We start from the raw sequence: 24,040 nt of genomic DNA, 5'->3' as shown, positions 1-24,040 counted from the left end.
CACAAACGATTTAATGATACATAATAAATAAAATGAATCCTTACAGGAAGGATGAATGCAAACCTAGACTAAAGCCTATAGGAATATTAAAAGAGAGTTTGACGAGTGTCCACATCATAATGCATGAGGCATGTGCTAAATAAAGCTCAATCTAATAAAAGACAAAAAGCACCTAAGTTTAGCTTAAGTGTGTAATTAAGAAATGACTATTATAATTAATTAGATAATGTCCTAATTTCTCCAACACGACAAATTGTATACCCTATGATTGTGGTACTTTTGAGATGTTTAAGTATATCACAAGTCTTTCATGTCCCGATGGATCAAAGACTTTTACCTTAATTTTCATTTACATTGAGGCACCATCTCAATCTACATTTGTTGTTCCTAAAGACCTTGGCATTGCCACATGCATGATCCCATTGATTCAATACAACAAGACATTATTCTTCTAGACATAACAACTTGGGATTTGGATCTTGCAAACATATCATCCTTGTTTGTGGAGTCTCATATTGTAGATTTGGAGGATTATTTTAAGGGCATTCATCTCCTCTTGTTTGATAGCCTCGACAGTGTTGTGAACCCATCTTAATTTCCCATAGAACTTGTTCTACATCAATTTTCATGAAGTCCTGCATTGTCACCTTCTACATTGATTATGCATGTTCCTAATTGGTTTGCGACACCATCATCCTTAATGGACCAACATAGCAACATTTAAGCAATTTTCAGAGGCACACACACTATTTGGATTTGGATTCAAATTTCTTCTAGTTTATAAAAATGGTTTCTCCCATCTATAATGGATTTATTTCTTCCTAAGGGGAGAAATGTTATTTGTAGGCAGTGGATTGAGTTTTGTCTTTAGGCTTTAACTATTGGCACATGAACTACTTCTTCATTTGGGGGATTCCTATCTTCATTATTTCTCTCATATAGAGGGAGGGGATATTCATTGTATTATTGTGATAGAAGCAACCCTTGGGTGGTCATATTGAGTCCTCTATCTTTTCTTCTTTCACTAGTGTAGTTATTTCATTTTCTATCTTTTGGAGAGGAGTTTATTCTCATGTGGTTTTCTCCTTTCCTCTTGTTGTGAGAGATTGCATTGGTTTGTACATGATTACCTAATCAGGCCATGTTTTCAAGACCCATTCGTACTTGCATTCTTGGATGCATCATTATCTCTTTAGATTATCCCTAAGTTAATCTTAAAAGGGGGTGTGGGTGGGTGTTGGAGTAATTAGGATATTATCTAATTACTCTAACAATACTCAATGACTTTTGATTATATGATACTTAAATACTATTATGACTCATGAGTGATGGTTTTATGATTTCTTATGCTTTGGACATTACTATGATGAGCACCATGGATGTTGTTTTTAATTTTCATAGACATAGTTGGTATTATTATGGTTATACAAATTGGTTTGGTATGACTATTTGATGAAATTTAGGTTTGCTAATGTTATTTTCTAGATAAATTGTGATACTAGATTATTTCTCTTTATGTGAAATTAAAATATGAGGTTTATTGACATTAAATTATAACAGATAGAACACTCAACTATGAGGTTCATAAACTAGTCAATTATAATTTGATTTAATGAATAAATGTTATAGACATGGATTGTGGAAGTGTTAGGATAATTGATTTAAAATGTATTACTGATGTATAATAGAGATTGGTTACTATGCTTTGGCTATGATGGTTACCTATAATGTACTAATGTCTATGCACCAAGTGTGCAAGTGAAGTGTTCATGGGAATTTGGGGTCGCATAGCAATTCCAAACTATGGTTCTTACTTGTGCAGCTAGTCTCAATATGTTGTAGTTAAAATCATATATTATATCGGCAATGTTGTGTTGTCATTATGTTGTATGTGAAGTCTAATGTGTCTTATTATGTTAAGTTGTTTATGAGGAAAATTTATTATTGTTGTTCTTGTGGGAGTTGTTTCATAAGTTTTATTTTAAGAAATTTTAGGAGTGAATTTTAAGTGGAATAATCAAGTTTGTATATTTAAAATTTAACCCGAGGTTTTAGGTATAGGGGAGAGATATTTTAACCTTAAAAAGATATTTTTAAAATGTTTCTAGGAACCTTAAATTTGCCATTTCAAAAGAGTTACAAAAATGAAGAAATTAGTTTATTGTGAGGTAGTTAGGGGGAGGAAGTTTTTCCCTTTTTCTTTGTATGTTCTTCTAAGAGGAGAGGGGAATTTTTCGTTTTCTATTATTTTTTTTAATTCTGGGTTCCTTTTGAGTTTTTGATTTTGGAGAACAAACTTATCATGTTTGAGAGGAAATAAAGCAGGGTAGAAAAGAAGAATTAGATAGAAGATGCTTGTAGGATCTTCATCATATCTACAAAATTGGGAAACATTTTAAGGTGGGATTTAAATTCTCTCTTTTTTTTCTTTTTTTCAAATTTTGTAATATTTGGGAAATGTTTTCTTAGAGTATTTCTTTCTTTTGTGTAATCATTGCAAAAATTGTGAATCTCTTGTGAAACACGTGTTTGTGGATTAAATTTGTTGCATCGATTGTTTTATTCTTGTGGAGTGAACTCTCATGAGAGTTATATCCTCCATGTGATGGGGTTTGAGTGGGTGTGGCTCCCATTTTGAAGGTTTTCGGTATGAGTACCCACAATCTCAATTTTGTGGATATGAGTATCCTTTTGAAATGTGTAATGTGGTGAAATGGTAATGAAAATGGAAGATTGTTGTGAAGTGGCATTGAAAAATCAAACATATAAATGGTATTGTGACATCAATGGGTATCTATGAGAAATGATTTTAAAAGTTGTATATTGGTATTTTTTCACTTGGCAATTCATTGTTTTGAAATATAGAACAACAATATTTTAATCATGGATTGTAAATGGGTCAATTGTGTTTGACCAAATTTTTAGATATTTCATACAAAAATTTGTATTGCAAAAACCCTTTAAATTCTATCTCTAAATCATATGTCAATCATTCTAGGTGACCAAATATATAGGATTGTCTTATAACAATTTATTGTTTTTCAAAGAGGGTGTCAATATTTGATTATAACTTACAATTTGTCATCTGGGTTTGCACAAATTTTGACAATGTTGTTTCGAAATTGCCATTTAAAAAACCATTTAAATTTTATATTTGAGAATCATGTTTGCTAGTTTGTATGATTAAATTTATAGGATTGTTTTATAACAATTTCTTGCTTGACATAGGGGATAATAATGTTTTAACCATAACATTTTCTTCGTCTATTCATTTAAGCTAATATTTGGATATTATGTAATTCATTTCATATTGAAGAAACCCATTAAATGTTAGTTCCAGATAACATGCAAATTATATTTTAGGAATAAATAAACTTGGTTGTTTCGGTGATATTATTTATTTAGATAGACTTATGCAAACCTTTATACCTTTTTATTTTCTTGCTTTGTGGAAAATCTTCAAGAAAATTTATGGGTTAACATTAATTTTTCTTTCTATTCCATATTTGCAGGTAGAATAATATTATGTTTTGGTTAAGTTATGGTAATTTTTCTCTAGGTTTTAATTATGTGAGTATAACCTTTTTTTTAAAAAAAATAGATCAATTTGTTTTGCACCTTTTGAAAGGTCTTTGAAGTCTTGAATTTTATGAAAATAAAAATTATGTTTCTAAATTCATTTCATATTTATCTCACCTTCATGGCATTCCACACGACCACTACTCTTAAAGGTGTTTCATCCAACAATTCTTATACACTTGGAAGTTAATTTGAAGCATTGGTCAAACCAACACACCTCTATTGTAGATTAATATCTCTAGAGTAATTTTGTCAAATAATTAACTTGCTTTCATTTTTTTAATAAAAGTTTACTTGAGTGGTTGGGTGAACTCACAATACTAGTTCCCACTTTTTGACCAACTTTGACACTTAGATGAACATTTTGAAAAAAACCTTCACTTTCCGACATCTATAACTTTTAAACCGTTAAGAATTTGAAGATGATGTAAACTAGTGATTTGTAAAATCTTGTTTGTAGATTCTAAATATTTTTTTTTAAAATTTATTTGAATAAATTTTTGTTGATTTTTCCATCTCCCTCAAAAAGTAGTTTTTTACAACAAACAACTTTTTTTAAGAGTGATGTACATCCCAAAACGCAAATGATAAAAACTTATTTCTTTTGAATTTTGGTTTGTAACATCAATAACCAAGGCATGCAGTTGGTTTGATAGTGATATGTTGAATATTTTTTTATTTTATTAAGTTTTGAAGTCCGACTAATTATAATTTAGATATAGGTGTACGTTTGAACACATAATTTGTTCTATATATATCAAAATTCAATTTTATCTTTTTTGTTAGAAAGAAGACATCAATACCTAGTGCATAGATATTTTTTAGATTTTTTTTGAATTAGTTTACTATTTTTCCCAATGCATTGAACAAAGAAGTTCATGTTCGGTGAAAAACCTACATTCATAAGAAATAAAATAAAAATATATTAATGAAATTAAATATATTAAAAATTATACTATTTGGAAAGCTTATAATAAGGACTAAATACTTAAAAAAACAAAACTTCTAAATGAATTCATTTGACCCCCCAAAGCTAATGTAAACTTAGTTTTTTATCAGCATTTGATAGATGCAAAGGCCCAATGCATTGAACAAAGAAGTTCATGTTTGGTGAAAAACCTACATTCATAAGAAATAAAATAAAAATATATTAAAAATTATACTATTTGGAAAGCTTATAATAAGGACTAAATACTTAAAAAACCAAAAATCCTAAATGAATTCATTTGACCCCCCAAAAGCTAATGTAAACTTAGTTTTTTATCAACATTTGATAGATGCAAAGGAGACTCCATTGCAAATATGATTTAGAAGTATAGAGGTTCTATCCAAGAAATTTTGATCTAAGAGCCTCTGATCTAACTCTCTTCAATTAATTACTTAAAATGGGACCTCTTAAAGCTTAAATCATTATATTTTCTAAAAAATATATGATTTCAGGAAAAATCAGGATGTACCAAAAAGTGGGAACCAACATTGTGAGTTCACTCGGTTGTAATACTAACCTTTACACAAAACCTATATCAATACCATATTGAGCATATCCTCTAATCATGTTTTCAATCAATACTTGTTGAGTTTTAGGTCTAATTACTTAAATTGATATTTTCTATTATAATTATTGTCCATATTTTGTAAATGACAAGTCATTATGAATGATGGAAACCCCCTCATCTCTCTTTTTGATGTTTAATATTTTTCAAAATCATTTTACATAATTAATATCTGGATTTGATTATGTCCTACCACGATTCTCACTTTCTTGAACCATACATAAAGTATAAAAATAAATACTAATTATTCATTTAAATGCATCTTTTGTCTTTTGAGTTATTTAACATTCGTATGCCCATACCAAATTTCATCCTAGTTTAACGTGTGAGGAATCTTTATAAGATCAAGTCATTGAATTTACATTGTTAATGAGAATTTATTTTTAGCTTGATGTCATATTTCTAGGTGACGTGACAATGATATATAGATAGAATATAGTTATTATGCACTTATGGTTTATATAAAATTACTATAACCTAGTATATAGGTTTCTTTCTTTTAACGAAATAGTTGTATATCTAGTAAAGTTACAAGATTGCACTATAACTTTATGATGGAATTGATCATTGTAATTGTACATATATTAATATGGGATACTTAAAAATTAAATTATGAATTAACTTGAAAAAATGAATTCTCGAGCATTTGATCTCTTAATCTAAATTTTTGACCATTTTGGCATACTTGTACTAAAGAAGATGAAAAAAAAGTAGACATCAATAACCAAGTTCATGATAAAAGGATACATATAATATCATTGTGTATTGTACTTTAGTGTATGAATTTAATAAAACTGAAAATAGAAAATAATGAGAACTTTATTAGTATAATTGTCACAACATATCTAGATACTATAATTAGATAACATGAAAGATTATTGTAACTTTTGCTTTGCTCCTTGGTTTAGGATTAAAGTTTGTAAAATGAGAATGTGGAAATTAAATAGATAACTATGTTATTAGTGTTTGATTAATTAGCTATGTAACTTATAGTTGATTGCTCTCTTACTTTGGTGCCTAGCTAAGTGACTTGAATGAATGTTGATTTATTTGTTAAGTGTTATCACTTATTTCTAAATTCTAAGATAGTTCAAAGACTATTTAAATAATGTTAGATGTTTGGTTAGATCCAATATTTATTTAATTTTTTGTTTGTTTTCTTTGGACCCCTAGAATATATTGGTCAACAAAGATTCATGGCTTACTCTCAAAAACTTAAATAGAAATTACTCATGTGTGATATTCATTTTACAATGTCATGCATAATAATGTTGGCATCATGTTATATTATCTTATCTTCACTTTTCTTAGGTGATATGAATGAGATTTCCATCATATTTGGTTTGACATCAATTTTATTGTCATTTCTCTTTTGCTCAACTAGTAAACCCTTATTTTAGATATATTTGTGAGAATGTTAGGTGTGAATAATTCAATATAGATAGTGGTGTAACTATTAACATGTAACTATTGTAAAAAAAAAAAGGTTTGTTACATTGTGTTTACACTCATTTCTATATGTATATATGGGGGCATGACAATTTTAATATAAAGAATATAAATTTGCAAAAATAAATCTCTTAGTGGTATTCACAAAAGACTAAAAATTAAGTTTTAAATATTCATACTTTATTTTGTGGAGTTAAAGTTTTCTTGATAAGAAATACATGTAAGGATTGGAGTAGATTGGTAGATAGGATATGACTAGAGTGGGTAAGGGCATGAGCTTTTTTTGTGTTTGGTTTAAGGCCAAAGGACATTCCATATCATCATAGACAAGGAACAATGGAACCCATGGTTTTAGGTTTTACTTGAATAGTTTGAAAATCTATACTATTGAAGGCTGAAATATCTAAGTGAGTTCCTTCCAATTCATTTTCTTTATTTATCATCTTTGTTTAAATGTAAATGATATCTTTTATAATAGATGTGATCACATGGACAATTTGAGGACATAGTTGGTTGTGGGTTAGAATTGATTTAAGAAAATTATTTACTATTGTTATGCAAGTTGTCACGTGGCACATAATTTAAACATTTGACTAAGAGCTACGAGCTTGGATACAAATGGAAGGATCAACTTTCATATGTGGATTTCCAATCTTCTAGTCTTTGGAGTGAGTTGAGACAAAGTGTAATGTCCCTACTAATTTCTGATATTAAATTTTAATAATTTTCACCAAGACATTTCAACAAACACTTGGCTGCCATGGTTTATCATGTTTTTCATAGTTTCAATCAGACTTAGAGGACATTCTGAAGCAATCTTTTCATTCAAGGATGAGCCACAACATTAATAGAATATCATAGGAATGATTTAGAACAACAACCACATTTATCAGGGCCAAATAGGACTTGTTATCAGTCACATCTACTTGTTGTCATTTTAACAAATAATTGGCATACACCCTCAGAAAACCATCCAAATAAGATGCAAACCAAAACTAGTTCAATCCTCTTCAATAATTATTACAAAATGCTATCTAAGGACCCAAGCAAGGACTGATATACAAGACTGTGACTCAGATGTTCTAAGGGACTAGGGACTGACATACATATACTGAAACAATGGAGTGATAAAAGAACCTGATTTGATGTTCCCAGGTGTAGGTGATGAAATAGCTGATACAAATTTTCAATTACTATGACTCCTATGTGCGAGATCCAAGTCTTCCATATGTCGACTTTGCTACTATCAATGGAGGTTTGCAATCAAGAGACATGTGTTGTCTAGAGGTCTAAATGCTTCTTCCAATTCATCGGACCCTCCTCCAAAAGGTAGCGCTTGCTCAATGGGTGGTCTCCAAGCCTTCAAGCACTAATAGCTCTGATCAAAGAACATAAACCCACAAACCTGCCTCAGGTCGGACCCCAAAATAAATTCCAAATGACATCAAAATGCCTTGCCAACTATCCAAAGGGATCGCCTTCCCTTCCTATGAATTTAGGAATCAAGATAAGTCAAAATTGATGCATGTGGAAGGTAATATGAACAAAATCGTAGGAATCTAGGTTCTGCAGCTAATATGATAACAACACTATATATGCTTCGATGTATCTCCTCAAATCATCAATGGATATCGCCTAAAGGCCAATAGGAAAATCGATGTCTAGTTAGGCCCAAGGGAAGCCTACACCATCACCCAAAGTGAACCCTCAAATCCGCAAGTCTGAAGCACCATCAAGATCTGATATGAAAATCTCCTTATGCTCAAATGTGGAAAGTTGAATGCTCTCCACTCTCTTCGCAACCCTTCAGAGGGTCTTTCACCTCTTCAGTTATGTTGACCAATAGGGAGGTATCGTTCCCCAAGATCTTCTGCGGACAACTTGTGGCTCCACAACTCAATTCACGAGATAGCAACAACTGATGCCCAGCATGTCTTTCCTCTCTTCTATTTATCCATTACATAATATGTCACAACCACCTTCTAGAAGATAAGGTTAGGTACACTTTATATTATTTAATTAAACATGTTATTTTTAATGTACCTTTAATTTAATAGTTAAATAAAATTAACACGTCTCCTGATACATGTTATCTCCTTATAACATCAAAATAATAAATATTAAAGAGATGTGAAGTCACCAATCACCGCTATGTTGACCCCCTAAACAACTCCTTGGCCTACGAGGGTCAAATATAGGCCAACCTCCACACAATTGCACGTGCTAAGGAGAAGGGGACATTACAATCCACCCTCCCTGAAATTGCTTGTCCTCAAGCAATCTCAATGCAGGATGCTGCAAAATCTCCTTACCTTTCCAAGTAGCATCCTCAATCGGCAAATGCTTCCATTTAATCAAATATTCCCTGATAGCTCTCTTCCTCAACCGCTTCTCCCTAACATCCAAGATAGCTTCATGTACTAAAATCAACTTACCCTCATCATCCAAGGGTGGCAAAGTCATGGAAGGAGTCACATGATGCCCTAACGCCTTCTTGAGGCGTGAAACATGGAAGACATTATGCACTCTACTATCCGTCGGTAGCTCAAGCTGATAAGCCACCTCTCCCACACGCCTGATAATCCTGTAAGATCCATAGTATCGTGGCTTAAGTTTCTCGGTACCGCTCCTCTTGAGAGTAGACTGTCTATACGGCTGTAGCATCAAATATACCATATCGCCCACTTCAAATGTTCTCTCTACTCTCCTCTGATCCGCGTACTGCTTTTGTTGGTTTTGTTCTTTCTGAAGATTCTCTCGAAGGGCTCTCATGACATCCTGATTCTCTTGTAGCATATCCCTAGCGCTAGGCACTCTAGTATCATTGAACAACAGATCCATAAAGCTAGGTGCCTCATATCCATACAATTGCATAAATGGTGTCATCTGAATAGAAGGGTGGTAAGTGGTATTATAACAATACTCACAAAGGTATATCCACTTGACCCAACCCTTCTGCTGCCCCGCAATGTAGTTCCTGAGATATCCCTCTACCCATTTATTCACTATTTCTGTTTGTCTGCGAGTGGTAGTTGGTGCTTGGAGTGAGCTCAATTCCACAAAGTCTGAAAAGCTCTTGCCAGAAATGGCTCATAAACCTGCTATCTCTGTCACTCACTATACTCCGAGGTAAGCCATGCAATCTGAATATCTCCCTGAAGAATAGCTCTGCTACCTGTGTAGCGGAATGTGTAGTGGTGATCGGAAGGAAATGGGCATATTTAGTCAAACGGTCAACCACTACATAGATACAATCCTTACCCTGCACCTTGGGTAAACCTGTAATGAAGTCCATGGAAATGCATTCCCACTTCCTATCAGGAATCGGAAGTGGCTGAAGTAAACTTGCAGGGTATGTGTGGTCCTACTTATTCTGCTGACACACAAGACACTCTCTAACATAACGAAGAACATCTGATTTCAAACCTTTCCATGTGAATCTTTCCCACACCTGTTTATATGTCTTGTAGTAACTGGGATGACCTGCCATGGGTGTATCATGAAAGGTTCTCATCACTATGTTCTTTACAATCGATCTTGGGGTCAAAAAGATCCCCCCCTTGTAAATGATTAAATCATTCACAATGGAATATCTGTCATGATGAGTCAACCCCTCAATGAAACCTGAAGCCCAAGAGTCCTTGGCATATTCTGCCATAATCATGTGCTTCCAATCTTTTGAAATCTGTGCCATGGAGCTCAAATGAGGGCAGTGAGATAGTGCATCAACCACTACATTCTGTGACCCTTTGACAAAAGAAATGTCAAAGTCATATGATTGCAGCTTACTCACCCATTTCTGATGTCTATCATTAAGATCCTGCTGCCCAAGGAAATGTCTCAAGCTGTTGTGGTTTGTTTTTACTATAAATTTGCTACCTACCAAATACTGCCTGAATTTGGCCAAGGCATGCATGATGGCCAACATTTCTTTGTCATAAATGTTGTAGCTCCTCTCAAGACTCCTCAACTTCCTGCTCTCAAATGCAATCGGATGTTTGTCCTGCATAAGGACAACCCCAATCCCTTCTCCTAAAGCATCACCTTGCAACTCAAAGGGTTTATTGAAGTCTGGTAATGCAATTACTAGGCAAGTGGTCATAATTCATTTGAACATCTCAAAACACTCCTGTGCTTCGGGAGACCAAACAAAACCTCCCTTTTTAGTCAAATCAGTGAGCGGAGCTACATGTTGGGAGTATCCATTAACAAACCTGCGATAGAAACCACATAAGCCCAAGAAACCTCTAAGCCATGTCAAATTCTCAGGTGTAGACCATTCTACAATCTCCTCGATCTTATCGGGATCCATGCGTACACCCTCTACACTGATGATGTGACCCAAATAAAGCAACTCTGTCATGCCCAAGTCACACTTGGATTCCTTGGCATAAAAAGACTCCTTACCAAGAATACCCAGAACAGTATCTAGATGTGCAATGTGTTCTGCCCAAGTCCTGTTGTATACCAAAATGTCATCAAAGAGAACTAGCACAAATTTCCGCAGCTGAGAATGAAATATCATGTTCATTGTAGACTGGAAGGTGGCAAGTGCATTGGTTAACCCGATGGGCATAACCACAAACTCAAAATGACCACAATGAAATCGGAAGGCCGTCTTCTCAATGTCCTTCTCCCTAACTCATATCTAGTGATAACCCAACCTTAAGTCAATCTTAGAAAAATATTGTGCACCATGGAGCTCATCAATCAACTCATCAATTCTAGGAATTGGATACCTATTCTTGATGGCCTTCCTGTTAAGCAATCTGTAGTCTATGCACATACGCAATGTTCCATCTTTCTTTTTGACCAAAACTACAGATGAAGCAAAAGGTGACTTACGAGGTCGGATATGTCCCATAGCTAATAGCTCCTTGATGGTTTTCTCTATCTCATCCTTGAGCCGTTTGGGATGTCTGTAGGGAGTGATTATCACTGACTTAGCCCCTTCTCCCAACTCAATGATATGTTCAATTCCTTTATCAGGAGGTGCTCTAGGTGGAATCTCACTGAAGACCTTGTCATGCTTAATCCTCAGCTCCTGGATGTCAGGTGGATAGATGGGCTTTTGTTGTTCCTCTTGCATAGGTTTCAAAACACATCCTGCTGCCCACTCGATCATGTCATGACGCAAGAGACGTTCCATCCTCTTGAATGAAATACACCTGGAGCTAGTGTCCCGGAGTGCCTTAAACACATGTGTCTTTCCATCCATTTCAAACCTCATTTCCATCTCACGAAGGTTGAGAGTAAATATGCCAATGTCATGCAGCCATGTCATACCTAGACCATATCGGTGTCACCCATATTCACAACATAGAAATCTGCCTAGAATTCAAAATTATTCAAGCGCATAGGCAAGTTAGGTACCATTCTGTCACACTTAAGAGTGTAACCATCAACAACCTTAACTCTTATTCCCTCAAAATCTTCAGTGTGTATGCCCCGTCTTTCCACAAGCCTTGCATCAATGAAATTATGGGTTGCACCAGTGTTAAGAAGTGTGACGACTTTCTGCCCAGCAAGAACACTTCTCATCCTGAAAGAGCCCTCACGATGAATGCTAGTGAGGTGAGCCTCCTTGAGTTTCACCTCACGTTCAACTTCTCCTTCTGGTTCTGACTTCTCTGACTCAGAATCTTCATTATCAGTTTGCTGGTCAGAATCTGATCCTTCATTTAGTGTCCACATAGCTCTAATTGCTTTACCCTTGGGCCTTAAGGGACAATCATGATTAGCATCATAAGGCCCCTTACAATAGAAGCATAATTTCTTCTTCCTCAAATCATTCAATGTCTCACGATCAAGAGGGAAATTGGACTTCTCCTTAGCTTTGTCATCCTTCTTCTGAAACTTCTTATTATCGTGATAGGAAGAGGATCCTTTCGAAGAGAACTTGCTGGTAGGCGCTGCAAATTCCATTCCTCTTGCCTTTTTAATTGCTTCTTGTAGAGAGGGGGGGTCAAAAGCTTTCAACCAACCTTTGAGAGGTTCCATTAGCCCTTCAGTGAACAGGACTACCAATCTTCTTTTGCTAATGCTAGGAACCATGACTGACAACTACTGGAATTCAGTAATGTATGATTCAAGGGAGCCATATTGCTTAAGTTGAGCTAGCTCACGAAAGTTTACCTCAGGGTCCTTTACATCAAATCTGTCAATGAGCTTCTCAGTGAATTATGCATATGTGGTGATTAAGTTATGACCGAGGGTTACTAACCCGTGGTACCACCACTCATGGGCAGCCCCTTCTAGATGCAAAGTGGCAAACTTAATTGCATCTTCTTCCGGCATTGGTCTTAAGGAAAGATAATTATCAAGCTTCTGCACCCAAGACTTTGTTGTACATTTATTGCTGCCATCAAAATAAGGCATAGGTATCTTACCAAGTGTCTGCTGATAATCATTCCTTGGTGGATTGTAGTGATCATTTCTAGCTCCACCTCTTCTATTCCTTTGATTCATGTATTGATCAAAGGTCCACTAGTCCTTCAAATCAGTAGGTAATGCAGTATACTCTCAGTACGCTTGCCTTGCTTCATCTCCAAATGTGTTAGCAACAACTACAGGAGGGTTCTCCCTTGGTGTGAAAGTGGGGAAAAGTGGTCTAGAGGCTGATCCCCTGGTAGTAGTCCTTTGGGCAAACCTATCTCCTTCAATATTTTTGATGTTTTCATTGCTCCCGCTGTGTTCAACTTCATTTCTTTGGTAATTGGTGTCATTGTTGGACTGCTGCTCCATCTTGCCCAACAATATTGATATCATGTCCAACATGGTGTCAAACTTTCTCTCTACCCGAGCATCTTTGTCATCTTCCGCCATTTTTCTAGCATCCCTTTCCCTCAATGCTGCTGATAATGTGTCTACGTTAGGTACCTGTGGGTTTTGGTACTATTGTCTCAGCTGTTCCCTGTTATAGTACCTTACTTCCCTTGCACTCATTCACCAATTTTGATCACACAATGGTAGGATGAAAGCTTTGATACCACTGTAATGTCCCTACTAATTTCTGATATAAAATTTTAATAATTTTCACCAAGACATTTCAACAAACACTTGGCTGCCATGGTTTATCATGTTGTTCATAGTTTCAATCAAACTTAGAGGACATTCTGAAGCAATCTTTTCATTGAAGGATGAGCCACAACATTAATAGAATATCATAGGAATGATTTAGAACAACAACCACAATTATTAGAGCCAAATATGACTTGTTATCAGTCACATCTACTTGTTGTCATTTTAACAAATAATTGGCATACAATCTCAGAAAACCATCCAAATAAGATGCAGTCCAAAACTAGTTCAATCCTCTTCAATAATTATTACAAAATGCTATCTAAGGACCCAAGCAAGGACTGATATACAAGGCTGTGACTTAGATGTTCTGAGGACTGACATACATATACTAAAACAATGGAGTGATAAAAGAACTTGATTTGATGTTCCCAAGTGTAGGCGATGAAATAGCTGATACAAATCTTCAATTACTATGACTCCTATGTGTGAGATCCAAGTCTTCCATATGTCGACTCTGTTGCTGTCAATGGAGGTCTGCAATCAAGAGACATATGTTGTCTAGTGGTCTAAATGCTTCTTTCAATTCATCGGACCCTCCTCCAAAAGGTAGCGCCTTGCTAAATGGGTGGTCTCCAAGCCTTCAAGCACTAATAGCTTTGATCAAAGAACATAAGCCCACGAACCTGCCTCAAGTCGGACCCCAAAATAAATTCCAAATGACATCAAAATGCCTTGCCAGCTATCCCAAAGGGATCGCCTTCCCTCCCTATGAATTTAGGAATCAAGATAAGTCAAAATCGATGCATGTGGAAGGTAATATGAACAAAATCGTGGGAATCCAGGTTCTGCAGCTAATATGATAACAACACTATATATGCTTCGATGTATCTCCTCAAATCATCAATGGATATCGCCTAAAGGCCAAAAGGAAAATCGTTGTCTAGTTAGGTCCAAGGGAAGCCTGCACCATCACCCAAAGTGAACCTCAAATCTGCAAGTCTGAAGCACCATCAAGATCTAATATGAAAATCTCCATATGCTCAAATGTGGAAAGCTGAATGCTCTCCACTCTCTTCGCAACCCTTCAGAGGGTCTTTCACCTCTTCAGTTATGCTGACCAATAGGGAGGTATCGTTCCCCAAGATCTTATGCGGACAACCTGTGGCTCCACAACTCAATTCAAGAGATAACAACAACTAATGCCCAACATGTCTTTCCTCTCTTCTATTTATCCATTCCATAATATGTCACAACCACCTTCTAGAAGATAAGGTTAGGTACACTTTATATTATTTAATTAAACATGTTATTTTTAATGTACCTTTAATTTAATAATTAAATAAAATTAACACGTCACCTGATACGTGCTATCTCCTTATAACATCAAAATAACAAATATTAAAGAGATGTGAAGTCACCAATCACCACTATGTCAACCCCCTAAACAACTCCTTGGCCTACGAGGGTCAAATATAGGCCAACCTCAACACAATTGCACATGCTAAGGAGAAGGGGACATTACACAAAGAGTAGTGAACTTATAATGCATAGGGTGCTTAGGGTTGGAAATGATCTTCCCAAATAGCAATTTTTCCTCCTTTGACAAAAAGCATAGAGCATGAAGACAATTTTGTAATAAAAGTGATGCGACAATTATTTAATCTATATACAGAATTCAAAGAAAGCTCCATCAAAATAGGAAAAAAATAAGGTTTGAAGGATGTGGTATGTTACCAACAATTTAAAGTTAGAAGCACAAAGTTAGGCCACTAGAGTATCACTACCATGCTATAGAAGGGCAAAATCGAGAAAGGCCACTACCAAGGAGTGGTCAACAATGAAGATTAATAGAGAACAGCATGTCCTTCATTTTTAGTTTAGTTTGTTTTTTGTTCTGTTCAAATGAATATATTTATCTCTATTAGCTATCAAGAGGAAAAAATGCAGAATATTTTTTAATCTTCATAACTTCACAGGTTTCGTGAAATGGTAGAGACCAACGACCAACTTCAGCAAGTAAAACAGTTTTACATCCCAACAAGAAAAATAATGTCTTCTGGAGGCTCTAAAAAATGTCAGTACAAAACCAAAAAATAAGCATAACATTGATTTGCGGTTCGAAAGGAGGAGGTCAGAATCAATCGAAGGGCCCACTCTCGTGTATATCCAACAAGAGCAACAAAGGAACAATTTGAATTTATTGCATAGTTGGTCTCCATCACTACTCAGAAACTTCAATGATAATTGCACCAATTATGACATAAAGTATACTCTGCTAGGTATTACAAATTTTAAGCACAAAGGCGTAATCCTTTCCTTGACTCTTTAATGTCTTTGATAATCATAGGAAGTAATCAATATTTCCTTCTTGGAGAGCTCCTTGGCTGTCGATTCTTTTATTGCATCTAGGGCAAGGAAGATTACTCTCAGACAAAATGGACGAAAAGAAAAACTGAGTGGCCTTTAATTCATTTGCCATCCATCTGGCATAGTTAGCTTGATTTATTTTCCCGACTATTTATTAGGATATCCATCTCCTACTCTTTCTCTTATCAAATGTTCAAGTCTTCGCTAGGATTTCAATCATAATGTAGTCTTGGCAAATTCTTGAAAACTTGCCGAGTTGGGAACTTACTTTATTAAAACGAATCGCAAGGGCTCAACTTGAAAATCTAGCCAGGTCTGTAAGTTTTTGCCTATCATTCTGATTAGTTGTGAGGAGGATATATATATATTGTGAAATTTTCTATATTTTAGGTTTGTTTTGAGGCTTTCTGAGCTTTTACGTGAATCATAAGTTTTGAGCCCAAGGGGAGGTCTGCCTAGTCTAAATTTATTACTTTTCTTTTCTTTGAATCTCTAAAATATTAAGACAGGCCTTATCAAAAAGAAATAATGAACCCACAAGAAATGTCAACTAAGATAAAGTACATTCAAGTGTCGTATTGTAAAAACTTCCTACTTCCTGATCTGCACATATTTCAGATTTGTATACAGAGATATTTCAACGTTACTACATTTCAATCAAGCTTCCATCTTCATTCCATGGACGTTTGGAAAATGATTTTCCAGCCATACTGCGTTTCTTGTTTATTGTCCCATCTGCACACTTATATTCAGGGAAGAAATCCAAGAACCTTTTGTCTCCCAGCGTGAGTGCTCCATTAAATAAGAAGTCTGATATGAACTCCTGCAGGAATTTGCATTATATATCATGTTAAAAAAACAATCTTCCAACACAAGATTCTTTATGCCTTTTCCAAACTTGTAACTTGAACGTAAAGAAAATGATTCTTGTATTAAACACAAGATTCTTAATACATTTCCCAAACTTGTAACTTGAATTTTAAGAAAGAAAGATGATTTTTGGTTAAAAAATGAACGAGTTAATATACAGATAATACTGTACAAAGTTAGCCTCCATCCAAAATTTCCTAATATACGCTAGGATCAGCAGTGGATAGATATCTCAACATACTAAAATTAACACCATTGAATTTTTGAAACGATAGATCTCTCATGTCTAATTTATTAATACTCAAATCTTCCAAAATTCCAAGGCAGTCCATCAATACTAACTACTTCAACAAACTTATTAGTAAACAAACGGCTAATCTAACATAAGGGTGCAGGTAGCTCAATTAAAAAGGAAAAACAAGTTAAACGAACTTGAGTCATTCAAAAAAACCAGTACTAGATTTCTTCGCTTATCCAGCTAACAAGCTCTATGTGACTCCAAAATGCATGCAAGCCACCAGATTTTGTAAAACGGTGTGTGTATATGTATATGTTTCTGCCTCTCATTCACCCTATATATATATGGCCCCCTGCCTCTCATTTCCCCTATATATATAAAATGTCCCTCCTTAATGGAGAATGAACCAAAGCATAACTCAATTTTGGCATTGAAGTATTGACTCTAAAAATGAATGCATGGAACATTTCGTTATCAAATTCGTTGTTATAATGTTGCAAATAGTACCCATGAATTACAATGGCATTCACACGAAAGATAAGGTACCAGAACATGCCTCAGAAAGCGAATCTCCAAGCAGTCTTTTTAGAATTGGATGACCTGGATCCTGCATCACAGCAACAACAAAAAGGATAAATCAATTTTTGAGAATAACTCTGGATATATTTATCACTTTTAATTCTCTGGTGTTTTTGTGCAGTCAAGCAACAGGAAGAAAACAAAGTAAAATGGTAAGTATCCTCCAAGCGTTTGAAGCAAAAGTTCAGAAAATAAAATTATTGGTCAACCTTGGTTGCTCGCCATAGTAAATATTGATGCTGAGCTTCCTTGTTACTCAAAATTTTAACAGCATTTTTCTCTGGGGTGGATTCGTCCATTAGGTTAAGCCATGCCTGCCACTCACGTGCAGTGATTCAAAATTACATTTATGAAATTGCACAATTAGCAGCTAAAATCTCAATCCTAAATTGAAGGGAATTTAACACAAAAACAATTCAAATATCCAAACGTCCTGTAACAGAGCCAACTAAACATCCTGAAGATTAAATAGAGAATTAAGTTAAAAAACATATCCTGCTGAGTATACCGTAAAATAATCCATGAAAGCTGAGTACAAAACATCTTGCTTGTACTTGCTCGCAGCAAATTTGGTCCATATGACAATTGGAGAGAAAAACTTTAGAGATTCTGATGTAATTTTGTCCCCCCATGGTAAAAGCTGAAATAAGGGATGTCATTATGGTAAGCATGGCGATGGATCTATTTTGAAAATAACATAATAATCCATGCAACTAGATTCAGCAATCGATCTGCAGTTACATTCTTTCATGACCACCTGCAACATATACTTCTTGAAATTCGTATTATTTGCAAATTCAAATTACCTCAGTATACTTCTGCGCTAGGGGCATCAAATTTGAATAATACTTTTTTTTATATTCCTCGTTATGCGTAACATAAAGAGGATTGAGATCCCTACAAAACCATCGCAATAACTTGTATTCAGAGACTACGTGAATGTTATACCATGTTAACATTTCCCTAATATTTATAAGATATATCCAAACAATTAGAAAACAATATAAATGCAATGATTTCAATATATTTCATTCTATTTATTAATAATATTTTATTTTTCTGGTTGATTTTATTTTTTATATTTTCTTATAGAACATTACTAACATTATGTTTATTATTAAATGACAACATATATATTGTTATTATTGAATATTAATTTTTTGATATGTAAATGACTGTCAAATTTAAGTTAAAGGATTTTATGTACACGATCATGATATTAGAAGTCCTTGCTGCCACTGTAGAATGCCTCTCAAGATGATTAAAATTCAAGATATTGTCCATTGCTCCACACAAAGTATAAGTCAGTTTGATGATGAGGCCTTACTATCTATCCTTGTAAAGCTATAACCAATGCCCATGAAAAATTTCTTGAATTGTTTCTTTGTCTTATGTCATTAAATATCGCATGGACATTAATCACGATTCACAACAGAAGTTAAACTGGCAATCATTGTTAGGTCGTGTAAAGACTAGCTAATGTTTGGGTTCTGTTGTGCGCATGTCAAATCAAAGACATATTCTTACAATTGTGTTGGGGCAACGTATATGCCAGTAGCTACAGTCATTCAATCAATTTAGCTAGATGAATACAGGAAATAATTAACTTATTGGAAACATGCAGAACTGTAAATTTAATGCCTGGTAAAAGGCAGCTCATCACCTCATCGTTCACAAGAATACTTAGAATTTATCAAAAGCAGTGTAAAGCGGAAAATCTCGATCGAACCCTAGTTGCTCTCCCCTCTTCCAACTCCAAGGAGAGAGAAGCGAGAGTCACTCTAGGGTTGATGGTTTTCACTTAGGAGGGACTTTACATTCAAAAGAGGGGTTGAAACCCACAAGATCCAATCCCACACAATGCAAGATTGGATGCTAAATGTGTTTCAAGGGTTAAGAAAGCAAGGCTACCCTCTTTTGTAAAGAATGTTGATAGAAGAATTAAGCTAAGCATGCATAGAAAGTGACAAAGATTCGCTTATAAACTGAGATAGGGATATAGGATGAAGCTGCGGACCTGGAATTAGCAGTAAAATGTCGATACGGCGCTGTCTTGCAAATTTGAGCAAAAGTTGACGGGACGATGGCGCCCGGCGTGCACACGGTCCTCCAAAAAATCCGCGAAACGAAGGGGGATCTGTTCGTCTCTGCACAAGGATTCCAGATCTTCAATTTCAGCCGCGTACCTGCAACCTACACACAGAAAAACGAAGACGATTGGGGGGTTAGGGATGAGGGGTTTGCCTTCAGGTCAAACCCCGGTTTTGGAATTAACCAAGAAATGAGAAATGCTGTAAATGTAATGTAAAACAAGTACTAATACCTTGTTGTAAGGATGTTTGTATCTTTATATGCGAAGGTATAGATGTTGTTGTTTGTTGTATGTTGTATGTTGTAGTATGTAATGTGTTGTAAGTGATCTCCTCTTCAATGGTTGAATCCTTGTCTTGAATGCAACACTTAGCCTTGAATGGAAACTTAGAATGATCAATTGCTTGAAGGAATGCTTGAATGCTTGAATGCTTGAATGTTTGAGTATCGTTTCCACGTCTTGTACACATATGTCCTTCTTACCCAAATGGGGGAGGCAAATGTAGTTTATATACTTGTTAATTAGGGCTAATAGACTGATTTTCCTGACCTTAGGCCGACCAGGAAAGATAATTTTCCAATTTGCAAACATAAAGACCCGAAGTCCAAAAGAGACCGGGCCCAAAATAGGACCCAGGGACCAGGGCACTGGGCACCATGGTCCTGAAGGACCAAGGCGCTGGGCGCTCTGGTCCCACCTCTCGGGACAGCAGGGTGCAAAGGAGGTTCAGGCCAGGGTGCAAGAAAATGCAGTTTTCAGTGTCATAATCAGGTTTCGGGGTCTCCATTCAGGTTGCGTGTTGCGTCGCCATCGTGAAGACCGAAATGCAGTCGAAATTGCAAGTGTCGCAATTTTAGGACGCTACAAGCAGTAATCCAATTGCTAGTGTTATGCTTAGACAGAAACAAACAAAAACTGATAATAATACACCACAATACTCAAACTAATGAAGAGGAATCAGAACAACAACTTTGCTTGTGAGCAGGTCCTTTCTCACCAATAGGCAAAGGAACACTCCAGCCGAACATTTTGTTTGCTGGATTGGACCAACAATAAACTGCATATCATTTGAGGAAATGTAGAACATCTCACTGCATGTGAGGCCAATAGAAGAGACACTGCAAATGAGTAAGTGATTTTTGCTTGAATAAATGACCACCATAGAGAGTAGAGTGTTTCCTTGAGAAAAGAAGTCCAGCATTCAGAAGGCACACGAAGTCTATCCGACTTCTGGAGCAACCCTTCCTTGATGTGAAAATCCTGAAAAAGGTGCCAAATAAGACGTAGAGTTCGAACGACTCAAGTAAGCAGGGCCAAAATCAGGATCCTAAGAATACTAGGAAGGCTATGTTTGAAATCCCAAATGGGAAGTTGTTACAACAATTAAAGCATGTGCTGTAGGAGGATGACTCAAACGGTCTGCAACAGTGTTGGTATTCCCTTTATACTTAATGACCTGGTGAAATTGTTATAAATATGAGGCCTACTTCATATGCCTAGCTTCTTCAATTTTGTTTTAGGATTGAAGAAACTCTAGAGGCATGTGATTGGTATGGACAATTGTTTCTTTCTCAAAAGATAATATCTCCAATACTTGACAGCTTGGACCAATGCATATAACTCCTCATAATATGTTGAGTAGTTTCATCTGGCAGTAGAGAAGGTTTCTGAACGATAGGCCACAAGATGGACATTCTGTTTTAACTCCACGTGCAAAATACAAAGCATCTGTCTTGATCTCAAAAGGCTGCTAGAGATCTGTTAGTACAAGAACAAGTGTAGAAAATAATTTCTCTTTCAATGTGTTGAAAGCATGAGAATGGTTCTCTGTCCACTAAAACACAACATCGGTCTTTGTCAATTGATGCAAAGGTGTGGAAATGTCTAAATAACTAAGTTGACGATTCAGGTTTGGGCACTGGTTGCGGGTTCGAGAACCCGGTTCGCTGGTTCAGCAAAATTTTGAAAAGGGGTTTGGATCGTTAGTACAAAAACTATATATATATATATATATATATCATAGTTACCAAGAGACCCGTCTCCTACCCCTGGAGACCCGCTAGAGACCCGTATCAATACCGGAGATGAGTCTCTTTGGAAACTTCTTGATGCATAAAGTGCTTTTACTGCCGTCTCCAAAGTCTCCCAACCAAAAATTGACGTCTCCTAGAAAACTTAGGGCAAAATGCAGTGAAAAGGCAGAAAAAAAAGCAAACAAATAAGATAAGCTTGCAGCAAAGCAAAGTCGTAGGAAAATGACTGATAAGGAAACTGTTTTGCAGGAAGACAAAAATCCATGCAAAGTTGTAGTGATTGGATCTATTGACAGTGTAGAATTTTTGAGAGGACTGATTTCTTATCATTATGATAATCTAAGAGAAATTGCCTTTGTAAAGTTATTTCAATTTCAATTAAAGAACAAGTTATGAACTATGTATGCTATATATGGATATGAGGAATTATGTCAATGTCTAATAATTCTGATTTTTATCTGCAGGTCTGAAGGAGAGAGATCATTTAATATTTTCTATGTCTTCTCCAAATGAATTCAATTGGCATATATATCATTTTGGCAACCGGTCAATTGGTGTATTGACCGGTCATGCCTTTTAGGCATGACCGATCAATGCACCTATTGATCGGTGCCTTTACAATTATACCATTAACACAATGTTGATTATCGGTTCAAAATCCTCGATAGCATATTGTAATATCATAATATAATGACTGATCAATATAATGAATCGGTTCATATAAACACCGATAATTCAAGGTGCACGATGTATATAATCCAACCGGTGCATTTGTTAACCAATGTTAATGCCAAATGAAGCGATGTATTCATTAAACCCGATAACCAATATGCCCGATATAATTAAGCCCGATAACAGATGTGAATCGGTGCCAATGGTTATGCACCCGATAGCAAGTATGTATCGGCGAATTTAACCCGATAACTTATAGCATTTAATATGCTATCGGGTTAATACCCTGATAGCATATTAATGCCAATTAACAATTGACATTAATATGCTATCGGGTTGTTAGCCCGATAGCATAATGATAAGCAATGTTTGTACAATCCGATAATCATATGCAATATAAATCAGACATGAAGCATGTAGATAAATAATAGAACAAGGAAGGTTAGGAAGATCTTATCTTGCATAAGCTACCATGCATTAACACTCCCTCTTAGCTTTGGAAGATAGATAAGGCAACCTGCATCACATTTCCTTTTCATAACTAAGATAATGTCAGTCAGCAAAAATCATTTATACATGAGAAGTACCATCAAGACATATGATACAAAATAGAAGAACATCACCTGAGCATGTGACATAAAGTATTATTTTAACATGTGATAAAAGTAAGAGAATCATCACCTGATCATGTGAGAAATCACCAAAACATGTGATCTGTAAGATTCATCAAGATATCACCTAACACGTGATATCAGTATTGCCTAACACGCAATACTTGAGGATAAGTCTATGAGAAAGGTTAGTTTCTCATCATATCCAAGTTGTGATAAGTGCAATAACATTTATAAATGTTTATCACAACATAGTCATGGCACATCCATGACTTACCAGAGATCCAACATGATCAATGGTTGAGATATCACCTACACGTGATATCAGTATTGCCTAACACGCAATACAAGGATAACCATATGAGAAGTGCTTAAGTTCTCATTATATCCAAGTTGTGATAATGCAATAACATTTGTACAAATGTTGTATCACAACACAGTCATGGCACATCCATGACTTACCAGTGATCCAACATGATTACTGGTTTGACTATCATAAGATCGTCACCTTATGATGTCTACATACAAGTGTTCAGTATCTGAGAGATCGTCACCTCTTAGATATGAACACAGGTGGCAAGAAGCCAAGAGATAGTCCAGACATGACAAAGAAGTTTACACATTAAACATCTTAAATATATGTAAGTATAGATTACAAAGCCGATTACCTTTCTATCATACCTAAACCCTTTTTGAAGTGATCAACCTTCACTCTGGAAAGTGGTTTGGTCAGAATATCTGCAGTCTGATCTCCTGTACACACATATTCTAACTTTATCACATTCCTGTCAACCATATCTCGTACATAGTGATATGGAATCTCAATATGTTTGGACCTGTCATGAAATACTGGATTTACAGAAAGTTTTATACAGCTTTGATTATCACACACTTAATGACTGTAGGTTTCATAGGTTCTCCAAATAATCCCACGAGAAATTTCCTTAGCCATACTGCTTCTCGGGCAGCCATTA

General features: G+C 35.5%; 1 protein-coding gene across 2 annotated transcripts in view; it reads right to left on the bottom strand.

Annotated features, from left to right (window-relative positions):
- Positions 1-16,512: 16,512 nt before the first annotated feature.
- LOC131073324 (phytochromobilin:ferredoxin oxidoreductase, chloroplastic) overlaps positions 16,513-24,040 on the bottom strand; it is a 203,512-nt gene continuing 195,984 nt past the window's right edge. For both annotated transcript variants that reach the window (XM_058009736.2, XM_059211038.1), the window contains exons 4-8: positions 18,465-18,555; positions 18,167-18,298; positions 17,868-17,972; positions 17,636-17,686; positions 16,513-16,794 (exon numbers count right to left, since the gene is read on the bottom strand). In XM_058009736.2, coding sequence (XP_057865719.2) covers positions 16,618-16,794; positions 17,636-17,686; positions 17,868-17,972; positions 18,167-18,298; positions 18,465-18,555 — 556 coding nt within the window. In that variant the 3' untranslated portion in view covers positions 16,513-16,617. The remainder of the gene's footprint in view (positions 16,795-17,635; positions 17,687-17,867; positions 17,973-18,166; positions 18,299-18,464; positions 18,556-24,040) is intronic.

The sequence above is a fragment of the Cryptomeria japonica genome, chromosome 9 (assembly GCF_030272615.1).
Source record: "Cryptomeria japonica chromosome 9, Sugi_1.0, whole genome shotgun sequence".
Lineage (NCBI taxonomy): Eukaryota > Viridiplantae > Streptophyta > Pinopsida > Cupressales > Cupressaceae > Cryptomeria > Cryptomeria japonica.
The sequence above is the reverse complement of the archived record's forward strand: the minus strand, read 5'-3'. Positions and strand labels throughout refer to the sequence as shown.